Source organism: Siphateles boraxobius, unplaced genomic scaffold (assembly GCF_051911475.1).
Source record: "Siphateles boraxobius isolate OS27281-9 unplaced genomic scaffold, OSU_SipBor_1 164, whole genome shotgun sequence".
Classification (NCBI taxonomy): Eukaryota; Metazoa; Chordata; class Actinopteri; order Cypriniformes; family Leuciscidae; genus Siphateles; species Siphateles boraxobius.
The window spans coordinates 149,759-175,440 of record NW_027508771.1 but is presented as its reverse complement, the minus strand read 5'-3'; the positions used below and the strand labels follow the sequence as shown (position 1 = coordinate 175,440).

Here is a 25,682-nt window from a genome sequence, read left to right as displayed (position 1 = left end):
TCTCTCTCTCTCACACACGCACACACACACACACACACACACACACACACACACACACACACACACACAGTTCGATCGAGCCCGCGTCTCTCTCTCTCTCTCTCTCTCTCTCTCTCTCGCTCACACACACACACACACAGTTTCGATCGCGCCCGCGCCTCTCTCTCTGTCTCACGCACACACACAGTTCGATCGCAAAACTTTGATTTTATTGATCTGAAATATAGCACATTAATTTTAAATTCATTTAGGTTCTGTCACGGTTTGGGTTTTGTTTCTTGTCCCTGGTTCTTGTCTGTCATGTGATCCCCTGTTCTAGTTATGTGATCTTGCCTTGTGTTCCCCTGTCTGTTGTGTCATTGGTTGATTGTTTAAGTCTTCCCAGGTGTTTCCCGTTAACCACGCCCCCTTGTTATCCTGTTTAGATCGTTTGCCCCTGTATTTAGCCCTGTGTTTCAGTCCAGTCTTTGTGAGTTCTTGTATTGTTGTAATGCTGTATGCACGCTGTCCTGTTCCTGAGTCTGGTTACCAAGTCTGTTTAGTTTTGAGTTTATTTAAATAAAACACTGCTGCACATGGATCCTGCTTTTGCCTCTGCTTCAGCAGCATGTAACAGACTTCATGTACCCTCTTGCTTGAGGGTGTCAATGATGGCCTTCTGGACAGCAGTCACAACAGCAGTCAGGTCGGCAGTCTTACCCATGATTGCGGTTTTGAGTAATGAAACAGGCTGGGAGTTTTAAAAAGCCTCAGGAATCTTTTGCAGGTGTTTAGGGTTAATTAGTTGATTCAGATGATTAGGTTAATAGCTCGTTTAGAGAACCTTTTCATGATATGCTAATTTTTTGAGATAGGAATTTTGGGTTTTCATGAGCTGTATGCCAAAATCATCAGTATTAAAACAATAAAAGACCTGAAATATTTTAGTTGGTGTGCAATGAATCTAAAATATATGAAAGTTTAATTTTTATCATTACATTATGGAAAATAATGAACTATATCACAATATGCTAATTTTTTGAGAAGGACCTGTATATCCAAAAAGACAAGGCCTTAAACTTAAGCTTGAACAAGGGTTAAACTCTTGTCACTAACAGACACCAAGGCACAATCACACACACACACACACACACACACACACACACACACACACACACACACACACACACACACACACACACACACACACACACACACACACACACACACACACACACAGTTTAAAAGCAAAAAGATATTTATCCAACCCCATTTAAAAACAGTCTGTGAGTGCCATCTTTTGGACATCCATCATATTGCATAGGTTTTCAAAAACTTTAAGGAAAACATATATATATATATATATATATAGCACATATGTATAAATGAACAGGCTTGCGATGTCAAGATTGCAATGCTGGAATGTGTGTGTGTGTGTGTGTGGGGGGGGGGGGGGTGTGGGTGGCTCAGCGCGATTGAACAGTGTGTTACACATAAAAACATACTCCGTCATTTTCGTCATACAGGACATCATTCAAACTGCAAAGTGTTTACTTATATTTGTGTACACTCGCAATAAAACACAACATTGTGTTTTTGTTAAATAAATTAAAGTAATACATCCACCCGAAATGGCACTAATTTTAAAATTAAACTAAAATGCTCACGGCTGCACGGGCATTCATAACTGTGCGCGCCCACGGTGAGGAACGAGCAGAACAGAGTGAACGTTGTTTAGTTCATTCCTACTTCCATAGGAATTAATTGAAAAAGCTCGCTCTACTCTGCACCATTATTAATGTCTTGTGCGGACGTCCGTATTTTACTTCCACTTCCAAGTTAGCGATTTTAAAGCTCCCAGCGGTGTCACACGTTGATTAACCGGTGGGAAAATATTCCCATAGTAACATCCCTAATATTATAAATAATTAAAATAGGCCTACCTGATTTTGAACACAAGAGGGCAGTATAGCACTATGTATGATTTGGATTTTTTTTTTTGACTAAACAACCATTCTGGCTGTTTTTAAACTTAAACATAATTCTTTAATTGAAAAAAATGAATAAAATGGGTTTAGTTCTAATATTTGTATAATTTTATATAAAAATAAATGGTGTATAATTACATTTTAGAAAGATACGAGACATTTCCTTATTCTTTTTTTTTACATTAATTTAATCCCTCACCATAGCAAAACCGTTTGAGATATTCAATACCCGTTCACAATTTAGCATCTTTAATGTATTTTCATCATGTTGAAAAAGTTTGGCGTGAATAAAATAAACTACTTAGGAAGAGTAGCTAAAAACTCAGAATCTGAAATCCACATTCAAAACAAAATATCTGACTTCCTCTTGGTCGTAGCTAATGACTGTAAATTAGAAAGTTGTCCGGCTCGAAGAGTACAATATACATACCGAATTTTGTTACTGTAGATAAAACTAACCCCCCCACTTTTGTCAAAAGCATTTAGAAAGTGACACACTTCCTGCTGCCAGTTGGTGGCGCTATAACTTTGACTCACAATAGTCACATAGTCACACATGCTGGATAGTTATGCGATCGGCCTCTTACAGCAAACACACTGCTGAAGTTTCATCAAGATCAGTTAATGTATACTGAAGTTATAACATACTTCCTGTTTCCATTATTCGCCATAAATTCGTTTCCTCGCCACGGCAAAACCGTTCGAGATATCAAAAATCCGTCCACAATTTAGCATCCTCAATGTGTTAACCTCAAGGTGACCGAGTTTGGCAGTAAACGGATGCAATCTCTAGGAGAAGTACTTCAAATTCCAGAGCAAGCGTTCTCCAAACAACCCATAATAGCCGACTTCCTGTTGGGCTGGCGTAAAACTTGACCAAGGGAAAGTTGTTCGGCCCGATGAGATCTATATGTCTACCGAGTTTCATATTAATTCATGCAAGCGTGTTTGATCTATGGACCACGTTTTGGGGACCCCATTCACGGGGGCGCTGTTGAGCCCCCCTGCCACGCCCGGGTACCAGCTTCAGCTCGGCCCTGATGGCCGTGGGCTCTGACCTGTGTGCAAAGTTTCAAGAGTTTTCAAGCACGTTAAGGGCCCCAAAGACCCTGAAACCTTGAACACCATTAAAATAATAGTCAAATTCCCCAAACCCCACACACAGAGACAGAGGGAGGGGGAGGGAGAAAATTCTCCTGAAAATCACATTCAAACCAAAATATCAGACTTTGTGTTGTTCGGAGCTAATGACTGTCAATTAGAAAGTTGTCCGGCTTGAGGAGAACAATATACATATCGATTTTTGTTACTGTAGGTAAAACTAATACCCCATTTTTGAATAAAGGTGGCGCTACTGAGCCCCTCACCACACCCGTTTCTGAAACTTTGCACATGTCTACTGGCTAATTAATGTGATGTGTCTATCGAGTTTCATGCAATGTCAAGCATGGTAAGAGTCTCAAATGCATCAAACAAGAATATTAAAGTTTGATGCGTTGCCAAGGCAACATTTGCCTTTTCAAGGCTTGGGCCCTAATAATAATCCTTAGGAAAACAATAGGGCCTTCGCCTTTTCAAGGCTTGGGCCCTAATAATAATAATCCTTAGGAAAACAATAGGGCCTTCGCCTTTTCAAGGCTTGGGCCTTAATAAAAAGCAGAAGAAATATATTTTCCCAAATCGTCGAACTGCACTGGCTTGTATATGAGACAGGCCTTTATAATTTAGTGATGAGATGTTGTTCAATGAGTCTCTAATCTCTAAAAATCTCCAAATGCTCCACGTGAAACTGCAGTCTTCCAAGTTCCAACCTTTTACTATCGTGTCAATCGATTTGATTAATATGCACGATCGAGGGAGACAGAGCAAGACAGCGCTCGTGTTGTTTGAAGACGCGAGAGTGCGCGCTCGCGGCCGGGGCGCTCTCTCTCTCTCTCTCTCTCTCTCTGCTCGTTATGCACCCTGTCAAGCGCAGCAGTCATTCTATTCTACATCACTTACCGATCAAAATAGGCTTTGGCGGGACAAAAAGCGGATGATCTGACGGCTTTAGAAGATTAACAACCCGAAAGTAAAAAACAGACCCGGCTTTTATTTACCCAAACCTGCAGCCACACCAGGCGTGTAAAAGAGACAGGCGTCTATTTGGGACTCGGCTATTATTTGAAGTTTTACGGTATATATATATACATATATATATATATATATATATATATATATATATATATATATATATATATATATATATATATATATTATATTTATAGAAACACACATACCCCTTTTCCACCAAAAAATAACTGGTTCGGAAAGTTGGTTCAACTTGCGAACCTTTTCAGAACCTGTTTGTTTTTCCATTGACTAGAGCACCCAGCGAACGACGTCGTTACTTCACTGTGTACGTCGCCATACGTCTTAGCTAGAAACGCTTGCAAGTACAACATTACTTTGGGATTATCTCTAACTCGTGTACCAAGAAGGCTTTAAAAACAATTGAAATATGTAAGTCTTTTAATCTTTTCCTTTGATATGTAATCTTTTCTGATTAGTTATGTACCCCTGTCTTGTGTCCTTTTTTTCCCTTTCCATTTATTTGTTCTATATTGTGACTGTTTTCTTCTTTGCTTACAATGTTTTCAAAAAAAAAAAAAATAGAAACGCTTGCGCCAACTTCAAGCATAACAATTACAAAGGCGGACTACATCGTGTGTCTGCAAATGTTTCTCCAGGCTTTGCGATCCTATATTATGGTCAGAAAAGATGTTCAGAACACATCTACCCCCGCCCCCAGCCCCAGACGTAAGCATGACGTGGTAAAAGAACGGTTCTACTCCAGCAAAGAGTTGGTGCCGCTTTGGAACCAGTTTTCCTGGCCGAGAACCTGTTCTTTGGCTGTCGAAACACAAAGAACTGGTTCGCGCGCAGGCACCGGCTCCGAACCGACTCTCAAAATACTTTGGTGGAAAAGGGGTAACAGAGAATATTACTTGCTTTACTTGTTTAGAATGCTACCTTGAAAAACAATAATTTAAATTAATTCTCACCCAACAGAGAAATCCCCCTGCCCTCCCCTCCCCTCCCCACACAGGATTGTCCTCAAACAGAGCACTAATCTGTTTATTTTTAAGTTACACATTCTACATTGATTAAAAAAGAAACATCAAATGTATTTTTAGTCAGAGTGTTATTTTATACAGAAATAAATTATTTGTAATTTTGTAGCAAAGATCAGCAACAGGAGTAAAATTTCATTAATTATGAGAGTGAAGAGCTGACTGAAAAGATGATGACGGAATATTTTGTGTAAAAGTTCCTTTACTTTCACTTTTATATTAGCGATTTAAAAGCCCCCGCTGGTGTCACACGTCGATTAAGCGGTGGGAAAATTTCCTCACAGCCACATACCTAATATATTTATATATAAATACAATAGCCATACCTGATAAAAAAAGTTTTATGTACTATGTTTATATCATTTTGGACACAAGAGGGAAGTACAGCCCTATGTATGATTTTTTTTGTTTGTTTAACCAAATAGCACTAAATAGCCTGTTTTAAACTTTTTCATACAACTGAATTGAAAAAATAGAATAAAATTAGTTTAGTTCTAATATTTGTATAATTTTATATAAAAATAAATGGTGTATAATTACATTTTTAGAAGATATGAGACGGTTACTGATTCTTTTTTTGACATAATCCCTCGCCATAGCAAAACCGTTTGAGATATGCAATATCCGTTAACAATTTAGCATCTTTAATGTATTTTCATCATGTTGAAAAAGTTTTGTGGGAATAAAATAAACCACTTAAGAGGAGTAAGTAAAAATGTAGAGGCTGGTTTTGCAAAACATCCACATTCAGACCAAAATAGCCGACTTCCTGTTGGGCTGGCTTAAAGTAGTTTGGCCCAGATCTATATGCGTACCGAGTTTCATATTATTACATGCAAGTGTGTTTGATTTATGGACCAAATTTTCAGACCAAGTTTATGGACCAAGTTAATTTAATTAATAAACTAATTATATAAAACTATTGTCAATGCACTAAAATTAAACTGGTTATATGCCTTTATAAAAAATAAAATAACTTATTTAAAAAATACAAGGCATAAGACATTTTTTTTCTTTTTTAATGCAGGCCAAACCACACATCAGTGAAATGGTTAATCTTGACCACATTCAAACCAAAATATCGGACTTTCTGTTGGTCCGAGCTAATGACTGTAAATCAGAAAGTTATCCGGCTTGATGGGTACAATACGTACTGAGTTTTGTTACTGTAGATAAAACTAACCCCCCCATTTTTGACTAAAGGTGGCGCTACTGAGCCCTCACCACGCCCGTTTCTGAAACTTTGCACATGTCTACTGGCCAATAAATTTGATGTGTCTGTCGAGTTTCATGCAATTTCAAGCATGCTAAGAGTCTCAAAAGCATCAAACAAGAATATTAAAGTTTGATTTGTTGCCACAGCAACAGTATCTAAGATATCAATAATCCTTTCACAGGCCTACATCTGGCGTGTGTTTACATTATACACATAAAGTTTGAAGCAAATCGGGTAAAAATTAGAGGGTGATTTCAAAGCATTTTGAAAGTGACACACTTTCTGCTGCCAGTTGGTGGCGCTATAACTTTGACTCACAATAGTCACATCCATATGATCGACCTCTTACAACGAACACACTGCTGAAGTTTCATCAAAATCAGTTAATGTATGCTGAAGTTATAATACACTTTCTGTTTCACGTTTCTCGCCATAATTTCGTTTTCTCGCCACGGCCAAACCGTTCGAGATATCAAAAATCCCCTGGCAATTTTTCATCCTCAATGTCTTGACTTCACGCTGACCGAGTTTCGTGGCATCTCAATCAATTCTCTAGGAGTACTTTAAATTCCATTGCATGAGATTTCCAAACAACCCTAAATAGCCGACTTCCTAGCTTCAGCCCGGCTCTGATGGCCGCGGGTTCTGACCCCGTGTGCAGAGTTTTCGAGCACGTTAAGGGCCCCAAAAGTGCCAAAAAGGTAGTAAAATAATAATTTTTCCTAATTTTCCTAAGGAAGACAATAGGGCCTTCGCCTTTTCAAGGCTTGGGCCCTAATAATAATCCTTAGGAAAACAATAGGGGATTCGCCTTTTCAAGGCTTGGGCCCTAATAATAAAAAGAAGAAGAAGAAGAATAATCCTTAGGAAAACAATAGGGCCTTCGCCTTTTCAAGGCTTGGGCCCTAATAATAATAAAAAGAAGAAGAAGAAGAAGAATCCTTAGGAAAACAATAGGGCCTTCGCCTTTTCAAGGCTTGAGCCCTAATAATAAAAAGAAGAAGAAGAAGAAGAAGAAGAAGAAGAAGAAGAAGAAGAAGAAGAAGAAGAAGAAGAAGAAGAAGAAGAAGAAGAAGAAGAAGAAGAAGAAGAAGAAGAAGAAGAAGAAGAAGAAGAAGAAGAAGAAGAAGAAGAAGAAGAAGAAGAAGAAGAAGAAGAAGAAGAAGAAGAAGAAGGAAAACAATAGGGCTCTGCGCCCTTTTAGGGCTTGGGCCCTAATAATAAAAACAAGAAAAAGAAGAAGAATAATCCTTAGGAAAACAATAGGGCCTTCGCCTTTTCAAGGCTTGGGCCCTTATAATAATAATCCTTAGGAAAACAATAGGGCCTTCGCCTTCTCAAGGCTTGGGCCCTAAAAAGAAGGAGAAGAAGAAGAAGAATCCTTAGGAAAACAATAGGGCCTTCGCCTTTTCAAGGCTTGGGCCCTAATAAAAAGAAGAACAAGAAGAAGAAGAAGAAGAATCCTAAGGAAAAGAATAGGGCCTTCGCCTTTTCAAGGCTTGGGCCCTAATAATCCTTAGGAAAACATTAGGGCCTTCGCCTTTTCAAGGCTTGGGCCCTAATAATCATAAGGAAAACAATAGGGCCTTCGCCTTTCCATGGCTTGGGGCCTAATTAAATAAACAGTGCTTTAAGTTTTTTTCAGGAAGATGTACTAACCGTGGTATTCAGATAAGTTATAGCCTACAACAGATATTGAATAAAGTAATCAAATGTAAAATAACACTGCTGTATACATTAAATATAGGATAATCCTTATTTAAAACTACAAAAGCTATTCGTTCAAGAGCAGTAAGTGATTTTATCTTTGTCTTTTCTTGTTTGATCTGCAGCAGTCATTTGTGCTAACGCACAAACCCAATATACTGTGTACACAGACGTTTCAAACGCACTTTCTCAAATGTTTCAATCACTTAAGACATAACTGACTGTGTTTACGAGGATATTTACTAATTTGAACATATTTGTAATTTGACCGGCTATTTGACCGTTTAGTTGTGTATCTGAAGCCCAAACTATAACTTAGCTTATGCACCTTCCACCCCGTCTCGAAGCTGGCGGACACCTAGTGACCATAATCTCTTTCGAGGCTTAATATGCTTTTAATAACAGTTTAATATCAGAGGCGTCCCGCAGTTTAGCAACAGTAGACTGCATTTTACATCACTCACTTATTCGGCTGATTTGGATGTTAAGTTTTGGCTTAGGGAGGAACGAAAGCGCACTGCTGTGAAGGAAAGGAAGGTGCGCTGGACAGAATGCGGCACAATACTTGTTTTACCTCGATTATTTCGTTTTCATAATCGTTGGAAGCCAAAATTGAAATCAGAATACGATTAATCGCACAGCCCTAGTTGGCCAAAAAGCTTGAGTCGGATGTTCCCCTTTCTCTTGCTCACTTCTCTGACCTGGAGGTCCTCATTATGGATTCGGAAGCTCACTATGCGTTTTCTTCAGATCCGATTGAGGTCCTAATGCTGGCAGCATCCAGCTCCGAGCATCCAAACCTTTGTTTCCTGTTCTCCACACCGAGGTAGCGAGGTCATGGAAAAGCCCATATTCGGTCCATGTATTCAACCCTGCAAAGCTGAATTATTCGACCATTGTAGGGTTGGAGGAGCATGGGTATGGGGCAATGTCCAAGGCTGAAGAGATGCTAACTAGCTGTCTCTCACCATCTTTAGCATCATGCTGGAGGGGCCAGGCTTTGCCTTCTAGACCCTGTAGGGTTACATCCGGCCTGGTTGGGAAGGCTTATGCTGCAGCAAGTCAGCCTATTGCAACTCTGCACAACATGGCGGTTTTGCAGGCCTACAAGGCCAACCTCCAGAAGAATTTGGACACCGATATGGGGTTAAAACCCTGAGGTGGTAAAGAAACTCTGTCGGGCCACATATCTCAGCATCTGTGCCACCAAGCAGATAGCCTGCACCATCTGCTATTCTATGCATGCCATGGTTGCCAAGAAGAGGCATCTGTGGCTCAATCTCTCAGGCAATAAGGAAAAAGTCCTTTTTTTCCACTTCCAGCCTTCATGAACAATTATATATCACTTATAAATAATTAAATACAAAATGAATGCTAATTATTAAGATTGATGTAGTTTAGAATTGGTAATTTGAAAGTAATAATTGGTAAAATATGCTAGGAAAAAAATATGCACGCACTGAAAATGCAAATGGTAAGGTAAACGTAAATTCTGTGGGCGTACATTAAGTATAATATTAAGTCTAATTACGCTATCACCTGATATAAGGAATAAGGTAGGTAAACATTAATGTAATAATAAGGGGTGATTTTGAAATAAGACAACTGTGAAAGTTTTGAAATATCTTTTATGTATACAAGCTAATCAGTGCATATGTTTGGTCTCAGGTGGAAAATGCTATGTCCAGTAGCATTGCCTGCACAGATGAGCAGCAGCTCTGGAATGTGAGGACCCAGAGGAACCTCTGCCTGAAGCGGTTAATGGACATCCCCTTAAATATTAATGATTAAATAAGATGTATAAAATCAGTTGTAAGAAGTGATTGATGTTTTCAGGAAGATAGAGACACCTTCTACTGACCTTCATGTAAGAGGTAATATTTAACCATTACATTTTCATAAGTAATAAACCAAGATGGTATTCATTTGCAAACTTGACATTACTTATTTCTTACCAGAAGACTTATGCCTTTAAGTTTTAAGGGGAATCTACAGAGCTCACATTATATGGTTTTATAATAAATTACTGACAGGTAACATCCGGTCACAATGTAAAGATAAAAGAACTATTCACAACAAGTAACATCTTGTCACACTGTAAAGTTTTATAAAAAATAACTGTCCACAACAGGTAACATCTGGTCACTGTAAAGGTTTAAATTAATAACCGTTCACAACAGGTAACATCTGGTCTCTTTGTAAAGGTTTATACAAATAACTGTTCACAACAGGTAATATCTGGTCACACTGTAAATGTTTATACAAATAACCGTTCACAACAGGTATCATCTGTTCACACTGTAAAGTTTATAAAAATAACTACTTTTACTATTTACACTGATTAGTTAAAGCAAAATGTATCGACAGACAGACATGGGCAGTATTTCAATTAAATGTATTTTAAATACGTATTTAATTACTTTAGTGTATTTTGTAATTTGTATTTTGCAGGTGTGGAAAAATTTAAATGTATTTTGTAACAAAATATTTTGAGGAAGTGTATTTGGAGTATTTCAAATACTTAAATACTTAAGAAAAATCACCATAGTAAATGATTTTGCCATATTTTCGGTCTGATGTTGGCAATGGCAATGTCCAGGTTAGATGCACGAAAATCACGTGACACCCTGTAGACCGGGCTCCCTCCAAGAAGTGAATGAGTTTTGAACTCTTAAAAACGGCATTAAAGGGTTAGTTCACCCAAAAATTAAAAAATTAAGTCATTAATGACTCACCCTCATGTCGTTCCAAGCCTGTACGACCTCCGTTCATCTTCGGAACACAGTTTAAGATATTTTAGATTCAGTCCGAGAGCTTTTTGTCCCTCCATTGAAAATCTATGTACGGTATACTGTCCTTGTCCAGAAAGGCAATAAAGACATCATCAAAGTAGTCCATGTGACCTCAGTGGGTTAGTTAGAATTTTTTGAAAGATCGAAAATACATTTTGTTCCAAAAAAATGTTGTCAATCCGCGTTCACAACAGAACCGGAAGACAATACAATGCTGAATAAAGCCCTAGTTTTTGTTATTTTTGGAACAAAATGTATTTCCGATGCTTCAAAACATTCTAACTAACCCACTAAGGTCACATGGACTACTTTGATGATGTCTTTATTTCCTTTCTGGACAAGGACAGTATACCGTACATACACTTTTAAATGGAGGGACAGAAAGCTCTCGGACTAAATCTAAAATATCTTAAACTGTGTTCTGAAGATGAACGGAGTTCTTACGGGCTTGGAGCGACATGAGGGTGAGTCATTAATGACATCATTTTCATTTTTGGGTGAACTAACCCTTTAAGATTATTGTGGGAGTATTTTTGTATTTTCAAAATACTAATTACTTGTATTTTATTTGAATACATTTTTCACATCAGTATTTTGTATTTTATTTTGTTACATTTTATGAGCCAGTATTTGTATTTTGTAACAAAATAGTTTTTGATGTATTTGTGCCCACCTCTGTCGACAGACGTGGAACGTTTCTCAACAGAGTTATGTACAATGGCGCCGGCTAGACGCATTGTGTTCCGATTTCAGATGTATGTGGCTTCAGGTTGAGTTAGGATTTTGAAGCTTAGTTGTGGTCAGAGACAGATGGATCCTCCCATTGTGTTTCTGCATCACAGGTCTGGGGCATGTGGATGTGATCACCCTCACAGTTGTCCACTGCATTACTGACGCTCATCGATGCATCTATGGAAATAATATAACCATAAACATTTTTACATTAGTACTTCAAATAGATCATAAGAATTAATTTATGATGGCACCCATACTTAAACAGTGTGTGTGAGAGAAATGCATTAAAAACGAGACAGCATACACACAATTTCCTAACTCTACGTAGGTCAATATCAATATCTGAATGAGGGATGTAGCTAGCTGGCCTGCTAGCATCGGCAATCTCTGTAACTTGCAGGAATAATGTGAGCTATTGTAAGACTGTAATGTACCATGATATCTTCTAATATCGTGAATATTCATTCATTCTTTATTTCAGACCCTCAGGTCCATATCACAAAGTAAAAGAAATAACAAATAAGACATATAAAGGTGGGCAATGGTAATCATGCAAGATTCGTTGTATTTTGTTAACGGCTCGTTACTGATCTTAAAGGGGCATTCGGCAACTCTAGCTATTTCTTCGCTGATTTTCACTTTTGTTGTCTCATGTTTTCATCAACGAGCTCCCCCTACAGCTGTGATGCGTATATTTCACAACAATGTCGTGAAAAACTCACTTGCGGTACCCTCCTCCCCCTTTCTACCGCTGCTGATGTGCATTTGTTTTTATCGGAGCCGGCCAACTTTATCGTGTGGAGCTATGTCTACCGAGGTGGGTAATACATCATACACATTGAGGGCGGCGTGTGTGTTTATGTCAAATTGCCGTAAAGCAGTTTGTGTTTCTCGTTCGTTCTCGCTTTTCACGAGACTTCCTATTTCCAACTTACTGGGACGTTAGTCCCCATGTTGCAAGGTTGGTTTTCCGCCTGGGAACGCTGGGGGGAGTGGGGAAAGTCACCATTCTCACCAGAACAGGTTATTAAACCATCCAAATGATTTCTAAACGGTTTTATTAAGTTGAAATAGTTGCCGAATGCCCCTTTAAATGTATTCATAGAACAGACTTCACGAATCTAACATTAGGCTAACAAGCACATAGCTAACAGTTAGGTAAGTTAGCTTACCTGAATCTGACAACCTGTTCGGCACCCGGCGTGACTTCTTTACCGGAACATTGTAGCCGAGTCATTTCTCGGGTAGGGTGTTCGTCAGTCGGCTTCCCTTCCATGAAATGGTACGAACACACATAAGGGCGCTTGGGTGGACACTTCAGGTTTAGTGCCTTACGCCATTGCCTCAGGTGCTCCTCGTCTTTAGGTGGCGGATGTAAATGGTAAAGTGCACCATAACACTCCAACCGCTTCACATTGTGTTCGTAACACCGTTGGTTCAATTGTTCTCTCCTCTTAATCCAATTGTTATGGCAGCCCCCTAACTGAGCTTATAATACTTTACATATTTTACCGTTACAGATATAGAATTACGTCTAGCAACTAGCGTAGGTCCCTCTCAGCTGGAAGTAAGATGACAAAGCAAGTACAATGGCGTCACCCTAGGTGTCGTGGAAAATAAGGTGAATAGGATTCAGTTCAACACTCATTCACAGTGTTTCAATAGCATGCTCCCCACTGTGGTAAGCGCGGTGCAGGTCCCAATACTAACGCTAGAACCACAATCTTTTTTTAGGCAAAGGGGCCATAAAATATGTCCCCCTTGCCTTAAAAGAATCTGGCTTCTACAGCGGTTATTTTCTGGTTCCCAAAAAAGATCAAGGTTTTGTACCCGATTCTAGATCTGCCTTTTCTGAACCAAAATCTGAAGACAAAAATCACAATAGATCTACAGCAGATAGATCTGCAGATCTATTTTTGTCTTGGACCCCCTTTTTCCCAAGAAAATATTTTAGGGGCCCCCTTCACATTTAATAATATTGTCGCTCTTGTAAGCTCATATCAAAGACGTCAAAATGTTTTCTTTTTAAACAAACAGTATGTTTATTACTATAACCAGATATGTTTATGCACAAATAATAGCATATAATATTGAAAATATTATAACAAAAACTTTAGTAGGCCATTTGTAATTTAAAAACGTAAGCCTAGGAGTAGCCTATTAATTGGCCATATTTGAAATGCAATAACAAAAATATCAGTATTCACACTGGTGTGTAGGTAAAAATAATTGATATAGGCTATAACAAAATGACTGGTGTCTGGGACCTCGTTAAAAACTCATGTTTTGGTCAGCCAGGGGATCGTGAATAAAGTTAGCTAATGTAATATGATCGTTTGGTACTCTAGCGATTAATAAACATGCGTTTATTAACAGAATAATGCGTCTTGCGGAAAAATATTGTAGCCGGAGCTACTTCTCTCTGTTTATGTCTATGACGAGTCACGCAGGCACTGGGCTACACCGCAGCGGTATGACCCGAACCAGTGTAAAATAGTCCCAATATAAACACTTATTATAGGTGTACCAAGGTGACTCAGGATAAGACAAAAACACGGTTTGGAGATTGGATTCATGATGTACTCGCTCATTATACAAATTTAGTAAATTTTGAACACAAAAAAAGTTATGGACTGCTGCTGTAATGCTCACTGTTCAACACTTTTCAAAATATGAGGCGACCCTCCAAAGAGCTCGCTGAGGCCCCCTTGTGGGCCGCGACCCCCCTGTTGGGAACCGATGATCTACAAGACGCATACTTTCATATCGAAATCCTGCCATAACTCAGGAAGTTCTTCAGATTTGCTTTCAGGAGTGAGGCATACCAGTACCGGGTTCTTCTCTTCTATCTAACCTTGTCACCTTCCACCTTCACAAAGTGCAAGGATGCGACCCTGGCTCTGCTGTGACTTCAGGGCATCAGTGTCCTAAATTACATCGATAACTGGATGATATTAGCTCAGTCAAAGGAATTAGCAGTTTGATATTTAGAAGATGATGATGATGATCAAACTGTATGCACTGAAATCGCAACTCTTTGCAGACGGTGGGAACAGCATAATTTGAAACCAGTTTACTGCCCAGTTGGTTCAGTGCTAGGGTTCCTGCAGGAGTGTATTGCAGGAGGTTGCCCCTGCTATGCTTAAAGTTTATGTGGTTGCTATTTTGGCTAGCCATGTTGTAGGAAGACATTCCCTAGTTTTGCACACAGATAGAGGACTGTCTGAACATTAACCACAGCCATTTTGGAGTCTCTAACTCAATCACTCTAGCGTAACCAACTGTCCAAATTTGCACCCATGTTTATGCTAATAACAAAATATTTTTTTCCTATGATTCCTTGGCTTAAGGCGATTCTATTGCACTTTGATGTAATTTTACTTCTACACACTATACTGTGCTATAAGAAGCTTTAAGATTATTCAATAAATTGCTCATTTTTATTACTTGAATGTGTTAAAGACATTATGATGTTACATCACAATGATCTGTGATGCTGTGTGAATATTTAAATTCTACAAATAGCTGAACGTTTTCTGGTGCTGTGTTGGAAATTTAAAATCTTTATATTGTTCAAAATGATCTCTTGTGCTGGTTGATTTCCATTACACGAGAGTAGATGTTAAAACTTCATGCTGATTTGTACTCGGCTTTCGCCAAGATAAGCACCAACTAAGACGTAGCTTTGAAGTAATCTATACTTCTCCATCCATTTACGCTTCTTTCCATATGGTGATGTGAATCTCCTTCTGTCTGGTGTAAATAGCTGCAGTGTATTTTGCGCGTCAGCACACACAACGGCTGCAACTACAGTGCGGTCTCCCCATAATAACCGTCTGTGTTGAGCTTTACATCCTTCCTGTTGCTGAGGTTGCTCCTTCCTCATAGTTCACATGTGACCAAACCACAGTCTGTCTCTCCGCAACCCGTCCATACGCGCCGACCCATTTGACGAAGGCTGTCGAGCCCCACTGCCGACGTTAAAGCAGGTCAGTGGCAACGGTTCCGTATGGCATACTACCGCAAAACACAATATCTGTCCAAACACCAATCCTCATTCACGCAAAATACACAGGAACGTAATAACTGTAATTACTATGCAAGCTATACAAATAAACCAACTGACTCTTCAAGTTTTTCAAGAATTCTTCGAAACCGTACACCTGTATACAGCCAGCTAGAATCTTTTCGAAAATGTTTAAAGACGTTTACATTAAAAATGATTTGTACTGTGTGAATGTTCACATTCTTCATAATGCTCATAATTATCCCACGAGCTGTTTATATGTAGTTACACTGAATTTATTCTGTCTAAATTCTTCATATTGTTCAAAATTATTTGTGGCAGTTGAATTTTCTTGATTACTTCATAGTGTTACATCATAATGGTCTCTAGTGTTGTGGGAATCTTTAAATACTTTATTCTGCCTATAATTATCTCTTGTGCTATCTAATTCTTCATATTGTTCAAAATTATCTCCTGTTTTATGTCTATAAATTTAGTTTTTAGCAAATTAAGCACCATATTATCTTTTAGGTGCTCAATAAAAACGCACATATACAAGCTTTCATAAATTGTTGACTTCTTCACAAACATACTCTTCGATTCCATCATTTGGCATCCAAAACAGACACACAAGTATAAAGAAGGTTTTGATCATTGAAAAATAATAAAAAAAGATGTTTGTACTCTATTTATGGTTGCATCAGAAGAAGACATAGAGGGCGATAAAGCTCATGCATCAATCTTGCTAATAGGCAAATACTGTATAAGGGATTATGAGTAATATGTATAATTATAGCAGACTCGTATAAAAGTGGGCATTAAGAATCTGTACTTGCATTTTACCTGGCTGGAATATTTTGTAGTAAGGGCTGTAGGCCACATCCAAGCCCCCAAGTTTTACAGCTACCTCGTAGCGTCCAGCCTTACGCACAGTGAAGGCCACTTTGACTACATTAGATTCAGGCTCTTGAAGGACTTCCTGGGTGACAGGGACTTCTATAGCCAGCTCTATGTGAGTGATGTTCACCCTCAGTCCCACAGGTCTATGAGCAGGAAATGGCTGGCCATTTTTGTAGAAGAGCTGTGAGAAAGATTTATAAACATCCAATACACAATACTGTATTTATATCAATTGAGCTGCATGAAGTACCCAATTTATAGTCAGTACAAAATTTGAAAAAATTGACAAAAATAAAAATTAAATTAAATAGGTAAGTTAACACTTTAGTTTAGGATCCAATTCTCACTATTACCTAGTTGCTTATTAGTGTGCATATTACTAGGATATTGGCTTTTTATTAGTACTTATAAAGCACACTTTAATACCTTAATCACACAGAAGGCGTTTTTTGGAGTAAGAGGTGCCTTTTTTAAATAGTTTTTTATTGGCAGTGAGCGTTTTGTGCGCTGTTCATGCGCCCCGGGCGACTGTGCGATCGCATTTTTGTAGGAGCGCTCTGAGCGCCAGAAGTTGAAAAAAAAACAACTGAGCAGAAAAGCGCCCGAAGTTGTAACGTTTTTTCCCCACTTCCAATCGAATGAATGGAAAGGCGTGCCTACCGTTGTAGTGACGAAAGTTTACAGTTGCTTTGAATGTACGGAGACTGCAATGATGGAGGAGAAACTTGTGGTGGCTGCCATGGGTTACCCGGAGCTGAATGACTTCATGAACTGCAACTACCACAATGTTAACACATAGTAAATAAAGTTTATAAAACGCTAATATGATGGTTTACTTAACCGCAAACCAAAGAGCGCTCGCGCAATAATCCTTACTTAGACCAAACAGTAATTAGGAGTTCATTGAGGCAAAAGTCATAGTTAAAAGTGAGAATTGGACCCCAATCTAAAGTGTGATGATAAAAAAAAAACTGTTTATGAAAAGCTTATGATTTGTTACCTGCACTCGGAAACTCATGGTTTGACCGACTTCCTGTGGGTCTTTCCAGTCCCAGGAGACCTTACATGAGCGTGGGTCCAAATAATTACCCCGCACATAGTCGTAGATACTGCGGTCCCCATGACGGGTAGGGTCATCATTCTGTAAGAAGCTGACCACACGAGCAGCAAGCTCACACAGAAACTTGATGGTGAAGACGAATGCGATGATGGAAACAGTTATTCCACCTAAAGAGAGTAATTGAGCCTTTAAAAACAGAGAATTTATAAATGTAAACATTTTAAAATGGTAAACTATTTTTCCAACAGCATGAAACACCATAAAAATAATGAAGTCTTTTAAACAGCTGTCAAAACACACCATATTAAAAATAACTGATTGATAAATGTTAGTAAAACAGTAATAATGTAACTGAAAGTTATTGTATAAAATTGTTAAAGGAACATATAACCTAATTAATAGCCCTATTCGGACAGGTTTTCCACGGGGACGTTAGAGAAAATTGTGTTTCACATACATACTTTGCGATTTGAATCCCTTCAGAATCTGCCACGTCTGTGGAATTTTTACAGAGGTTGTGTAATAAAAACAGAGCAAATTACCTTTGCTCTGTTTGTTTTTCGCAGAGGTGTCAATTCCAGGGATCAGAAAGTAAAAGTCCTGCCATATGTTTATTCCACCCATTAACTCAGCCAGCTGATTTCACTAATTGGTTCTATCTCCTGGCTGAAAAACTGTGCTAATTAGCAAATCCAGGTGATTGGAACAAAATACTGAGGAGGATTTTTACTTTCTGAACCTGGACTTGACACCTCTGGTTTTTCGGTAAACTCAGTGGTCCTCTAGGAAATCTAATCCCGTCCGAATGTGAATGTCTTTGATTGTCACACCAATATTCAGCATGCTTTCATTTAATTTCAATAAGGAATGGTATCCGACAAACAAATTGAATTATAAAATTAATAAATAGAGCCAAAATGCAAAAAAAATAATCTTGTCTAGATTTCGCTGCTCACTTATGTGGGTTAATTATAGACAGCCACTTCAATAAACTCTTGAAGTTTACTTAAATGGTTTTTTTTTAAATAATAAATTAAAATTATATCAATAAATAATAACTCAAGACATATACGTCATAAGTAATGCACGCAAGCACAGCAAATGACCTTCTGTAATTCCCATGTCTAGAAAACACACAATCCCACCTCTGTAATAAACGCGTAGATGTTAGTCCCGTCCAAATCAGTACAAGAAATCACAAATGTCGAGAGATAAAAAGAGTAACTCAAATGTCGTTTAGAAAACTAGTCCCGTCCGAATAGGGCTAATAGGGACTTTAAGCAACAGCCTCTGGTGGAACGGCAACGGCATTTTGGCTTTCTATTGCGCATGCGCGACTTTAACTGCTACTTCATGACGTTCTACTGTAACCGTCTACTACGGGAGAACAGCTGATTTGCCGTAGTCGCTACTACGTGAAAGTTTAAGAAAGTTAATGTTATGTTTTATGGTATGTGGCATTGTAATTATTTATGTATCTCATTAAATTCCCAAAGCAACCCTCTCCTGCTTTTTAAAATCACTTTCTTTACTTGCATTTTGTCAAATAATTAAATTATCCCCTACGCCGTACTCTTCACTGTTGCTTAGTGATTTTTGCATTCTTTAACTAGAAGAACAGTTAACCGTTTGCAGTTAACCGTTTGCTTCCGGCTGCCGTTGCCGTTCCATCAGCAGCTGTTGCTTAAAGACCCTAATGCCACTGAAAATTAAACGGGTCATGAACTGAGAATTAAAATTTTCCTTGATCTTTTGACAGTTAAGAGTTCGTTATACTATAAAAATAGCCTGTGGGTTCAAAACAATTTTTAAAATGAAAATTTCTTACAGAAAGTGTTAAGTGTCACTGTCCCGCTAGCGGGATGCCTAACTTTACTTCAATATATTACTATTAAATCCTAATTTAATCATGACAAACTATATATCATTGGAAAGGTCTAAGACTCCTAAATAGATATTTTAGCGCTGTTTTTTTATTACAAATTATGTAGGAACAGTAATATATGAATTTATGACAAGAGTGCGCCTCAAAAAATCTACGTCATTACAGGAGTTTCTGACCTTTGTCACAAAAAGTCGACGCACACATTTTAATAATTGAAACTTACTTTACGTCGGATGACGACAAATGGGGTTTCGCTTAGAAAGCCTATCAACTTCGAGTATTACGAAACGAGCCAAAGGCAAAGAAATGCCATGGGTCTGCGGAGTTTGCATAGCGTATCTCCGCCCCACCTCGTGGGTATAAAAGGAGGACGCCGGCAACATGCAGATATGTTTTCGCTTGGGAGCCAAGTGTAATTCTTCACTCCCTAAGCTATCTCTGATTGTCAGCTTCTTACGAGACGAGCAACTCTCCAGTGTTGGTGTGACGGCGATCTCCCGGCGAGTGCACACTTTCTGCCTATCTGAGCGTGGTTTGCCAGTGAGTGTGTTCTCCGCGGGCGCTTCAGCACTGAGTTTCTTTCACGAAAAGAGCTTGCACGCGGCACGTCTTTTTAAACATGCCTCGCCCGTGCACTTCTGGTTGTGTCTGACTCTGATGGGCACGAGCGCTGTCTAGTGTGTTTGGGCATTAATCACGCTAGAGCAGCGCTCGTGGAGGAGTCATGTTCTCTCTGTGGGAACATGACCATCGCAACACTTCCTCGAGAGGCTCTACTTCGGCTGGTGGCCAGGGTGATCTGAGGGTGACTGTGTGGAACAAAGCGCCGACTATTTGTCCGTGCCCCACAGCACCTTCGCCAGTGTTGCAACCCGTGAGCGTTCAGGGGATTCCCGCGGGACCGTCGTTTGAGGTCCCGCGGGTTTCCTTTGGTGCTCCAGAGGAAGACGTGATGTCAATCGCAGCATCACAAGGCGGGTCTGATTCATCTGGAAGTGAAGACTCGTCACAGCTGCCACCTTCGGGTGTGAATACGGCTGTGGCTCAGTCTGATCCAGAGATGACGGCCATGCTTTCCCGGGCGGCCGCGAGCATTGGTTTAGAGTGGACCCCTCCACCCTGTCGTGAGCGGCTGGACGATTGGTTTTTAGGTGCAGCTGCGGCTTCCCGTCCTCAGCCTGCCCCAATACATTTCTTCCCGGACGTGCATGATGAAATCTCGATGATGAAATCTCGCCTCCCCCGAGCCGTGCACCCCTCGTCCTCCTCTGTCCCAGAGCCGGTTGACAGTGCGCGCTGTCCCCGGAACGTGCCGCTCTCATCCGCCTCTGTAGCCAGCCCACTGGCAGAGCAGACCCGACCTGAAGGACGCCTACTTCCATGTCTCCATTCTCCCTCGACACAGACCGTTCCTACGGTTTGCTTTCGAGGGGCAGGCATACCAGTACGCGGTTCTCCCTTTCGGGCTAGCCCTGTCCCCTCGCGTCTTCACGAAGGTCGTCGTGGCAGCCCTTGTTCCCCTTCAGGAACACGGGGTTCGCATCCTGAACTATATCAACGACTGGCTGATCCTAGCTCACTCCCGAGACCAGGTTTGCGAACACAGGGACTTAGTGCTCCAGCACCTAGCTCGTCTGGGCCTTCGGGTCAACTGGGAAAAGAGCAAACTTTGCCCCGTGCAGAGGATCTCTTCTCTCGGTATGGATATCGACTCGGTCGCCATGTCCGCGCAGCTTACGAGCAAGCAAGCGCAGTCACTGCTGACTTGCCTGAGACAGTTCAAGGGCAAGAGTGCGGTTCCACTGAAACTTTTTCAGAGGCTCGTGGGGCATATGGTATCTGCTGCCGCGGCAACGCCGCTCGGATTGTTTCATATGAGACCGCTTCTGCTTTGGCTTCGCGACCGAGTCCCGAGGTGGGCATGGCAACAAGGCACACTCCGAGTAACAGTTACTTCGACCTGCCGTCAGACCTTCACCCCGTGGTCGAACCTCAGTTTTCTACGGGCCGAAGTGCCCCTGGAACGAGCTTTGCGGCATGTTGTTGTAACGACAGATGCCTCCTCCACGGGCTGGGGTGCCATGTGCAATGGACGTGCTGCCGCGGGCTCCTGGACAGGACCCCGACGCCTCTGGCATGGCAATTGCCTCAAGTTGCTGGCTGTACGTCTTGGTTTGCGCCGCTTCCGGACCGTGCTCAAGAACAAACACGTACTAGTCCGTTCAGACAATACCACCACTGTAGCGTACATCAACCATCAAGGTGGTCTACGCTCCCGCCGTATGTCGCAACTCGCCCGCCACCTCCTCATATGGAGTCAGAAGCATCTGAGGTCGCTTCATGCCATTTATATCCCTGAAGCCCTGAACTGTGCAGCCGACGAGCTCTCACGGCTTCAGCCCGACCCGGGAGATTGGCGGCTCCATCCCCAGTCGGTTCAGCTGATTTGGGACCAGTTCGGGGACGCACAGATAGATCTGTTTGCCTCTCACGACTCGACCCATTGTGCCCTGTTTTATTCCCTGACCGAGGGCACGCTCGGCACGGATGCACTAGCGCACAGCTGGCCGCGGGGCAGCAAATATGCGTTTCCCCCAGTGAGCCTTCTTGCGCATACCCTGCGCAAGGTCAGGGAGGACGAGGAGCAGGTCATTCTGGTCGCGCCGTACTGGCCCGCCCGGACCTGGTTCCCCGAACTAGTACTCCTCGCGACAGCACCTCCCTGGCCGATTCCCCTGAGGAAGGACCTCCTTTCTTCTCAGGGACCGGGACCCTATGGCATCCTCGTCCCGATCTTTGGAACCTCCACGTGTGGCTCCTGGACGGGACGAGGCAGGTTTGAGTACACTACCACCAGCGGTGGCGGCTACCATCACTTCCGCTAGAGCTTCGTCCACTAGACACGTCTATTCGTTGAAGTGGAACCTCTTCGTCAACTGGTCCTCTTCTCACCGAGAAGACCCCCGGAGATGTTCGATTAATGTCGTGCTTTCCTTCCTTCAAGATGGGTTGGAGCGAAGGCTGTCTCCCTCCACCCTGAAAGTCTATGTTGCCGCTATTGCCGCACATCGTGATCCGGTCGAAGGTAAGTCTGTTGGGAAGCACGACCTGATCGTCAGGTTCCTGAGAGGAGCGAGGAGACTGAATCCTCCTCGTCCTCCTCTCGTTCCCTCTTGGGACCTCTCAGTGGTTCTAACTGCCCTGCAGAGTGCTCCCTTTGAGCCTTTGCAATCAGTGGTGCTTAAGTTCCTGTCTATGAAGACAGCGCTCCTGGTTGCATTGGCCTCCATCAAGAGGGTACGGGACCTGCACGCATTGTCCGTTGACGAAGCCTGCCTGGAATTCGGGCCGGCTTACTCTCAAGTGATCCTGAGAACCCGGCTCGGATATGTGCCCAAGGTTCCTACCACTCCCTTCCGGGACCAGGTGGTGAACCTGCAAGCGCTGCCCCTGGAGGAGGCAGACCCAGCCTTGGCACTGCTCTGTCCAGTACGCGCTCTCCGCGCCTATGTAGACAGGACGCAGTGTTTCAGGACCTCAGACCAGCTCTTTGTCTGTTATGGTGGGAAGCTAAAGGGAAAGGCTCGATCCCGGCAAAGGTTGTCTCACTGGATAGTGGACGCCATTGCTTTGGCATACCAGCAGCAAGGTCGACCGTGCCGCCTTGGTGTCACTGCCCACTCCACCCGGAGCGTGGCTTCCTCTTGGGCTCTAGCGCATGACGCCTCGCTAACAGACATCTGCAGAGCTGCAGGCTGGGCGACACCTAACACATTCGCCAGATTCTACAATCTCCGAGTGGAGCCAGTGTCCTCTAATGTACTCGCTTCAACCAGCTAGTACTGGACCCGCTCAGGTGTCTTCGCTTGCTCGCCATTCCACTCCACGGACTGGATACGTGCGATTACTCCTCAGGTGAGCTTCTCCGAAAGCCCTGAGTTCCTCCAGCACTCCTGACGTCGGCGCCAGTGTCTATTGTCTGCGCGTCGGCTAGGTGCCTCCCGTGTGCATGGTCCCTCCTCTGAGCAACCCCCACATGTGTATTTCCACTGTAAGCCTCTCTGAGCATGTGTCTTTCCCTTGGAAAGCCACCTTGCCACCCCTGGGGTTGAAATATTCCACCTGCGACTGGACACCCCAGTAATCTCCATATGCATCCCTCTGGGTCATATGTGTATTTTCTAAGTTCCCCCTTCTGGGTTGGCAATAATTGCATATTTCCTCTAAGCTATGGGATATGCTCCCCAGTGTACCTTGGTATTCCTGTGCTAAATAGGAGTCCTTCGTCCGTGCCAGTCTCACGACAAGGATCTCAGATTTACGCAGGGCACTGGAAGACAGCCGAGAAGGTGGCGTGATTAGACTGGTAACCCCATTCGTCGTCATCCGACGTAACTCGGAGTGACAATGAAAGGGAACGTCTCGGTTACGTATGTAACCCTCGTTCCCTGAGTAGGGAACGGAGACGTCTGCCTGCCACTTTCCGCCGTACCGCGGGGATGAGCTCAGTCTTGGCTCCTCAGCGAAGAAACATATCTGCATGTTGCCGGCGTCCTCCTTTTATACCCACGAGGTGGGGCGGAGATACGCTATGCAAATTCCGCAGACCCATGGCATTTCTTTGCCATTGGCTCGTTTTGTAATACTCGAAGTTGATAGGCTTTCTAAGCGAAACCCCATTCGTCGTCATCCGACGTAACGTCTCCGTTCCCTACTCAGGGAACGAGGGTTACATACGTAACCGAGACGTTTTTAATGCTAAAAGTTCATAATAAAACATAATCTAGTATTTGTCAATAAAAAAGATACAAATATATTTTAAAAAGTAAAGTAAAAAGTCCTCTAAAAAGTATATCATATATATATATATAATTTTTTTATTATTATTACATCACATACTTTAGTAGTTATCATAAATTAGGTATCATTTGAAAGCTTACGAACTTAGAAACGGTATTTTTTTATTAGGCTCCTCCACTTTTGGGCATCATCTTTGGGCATAATTTATTATCAAAACCTTTTCTAATCTTGAAAAAACACATTGTCAGAAAGGTCTGAGTCTCAAGGTTCCATATTTAGTGATAGAAGTGATATTTGGATAGAAATTTATTAATTTGTTACGGCAGAAAACATACAATTAAATTCAATGGAATTCAATGGCACCCGGTGGCTATTTTTGGTATTACGCCTAAACAAAATCTCATGGGAACTTCAATTTTTGTGATATCAACTTTAAATTTGGAACACAACTTGGTCAGATATATAACTTTCATTTTATAGTAGTTTTATAGTAAAAAATATTTTGCATAATATTTTATATATAAAAAAAAAAAAGTATATTTGATTTACTGTAAATGTAAACTTCCATAACTTTTTCATACTTTAATTCTTTCAAGTGCTTTCACTTCAGTAATAATCTGCTTTGCGATATGGATCTGCCAGCAATGCCACTAACATGTAAGTAACCATGTACATTCTAATGCATGATCTGTGATCAGTGTTTTCTGATGCGTAATCATGTTCAGACAGATAATATTTCTCTCAAAATCGTTCAATACTGTTTATGTATAAGTAAATCAAGCAAGTTTCTCTTAGTAGGATGAAATTAATCTAATTTAAACTATGATTAAATTATATACAGAAAGTGTTAAATGTTAAGTGTCACTGTCCCGCTAACGGGACGCCTAACTTTACTTCAATATATTACTATTAAATCCTAATTTAATCATTACTGTAAATTTAAACTTCCATAACTTTCTCATACTTTAATTTTTTTAAGTCCTTTCACTTCAGTAATAATCTTTTACGATATGGATCTGCCAACAAAACTGATTGTTTTCTTTAAAACAAGACCAAACTTAGGTCTATATTCCAAAGCATTCTTGAATTACAACCATTTAAGTTTGTATAGTGCATTTTAATGTCCATTATCAAAAGGGGGGGTGACACTTAAGGGGTTAAAGAACACTCCCTTTCCAATCGCCCAATATGTCAATCACAGAGCGCGAGTTTATCTGGACACTTGCCAAAACTCGTTATGAAATCAATGATGCTGTTACACTGCACAACGAAGCTCTTACTGTATTTACATTGTGTTTGCATTGTTATTTGGTGAAAGCATTCATGAGAGTGCAGAAATTGATGATTTGATCAATCAAACGATCAACAGTTTAAATAAGATTAATTTCATCCTACTAAGAGAAACGATGTGAAGTTGATCGTTTAGTCACTAGCTTGATTTACTAATGCATAAACAGTATTGAACAATTTTGAGAGAAAAAATATCTGTCTGAACTTGATT

At 41.0% G+C, this 25,682-nt stretch overlaps 1 protein-coding gene across 9 annotated transcripts in view; it reads right to left on the bottom strand.

Annotated features, from left to right (window-relative positions):
- Nucleotides 1–25,682, bottom strand: part of LOC143740058 (apoptosis-resistant E3 ubiquitin protein ligase 1-like) — a 206,834-nt gene that overhangs the window by 125,164 nt on the left and 55,988 nt on the right. For all 9 annotated transcript variants that reach the window (XM_077232132.1, XM_077232130.1, XM_077232138.1 and 6 more), the window contains 2 exons: nt 17,437–17,663; nt 16,380–16,617 (listed from right to left, as the gene is read on the bottom strand). In XM_077232132.1, the coding sequence (XP_077088247.1) occupies nt 16,380–16,617; nt 17,437–17,663 (465 nt within the window). The remainder of the gene's footprint in view (nt 1–16,379; nt 16,618–17,436; nt 17,664–25,682) is intronic.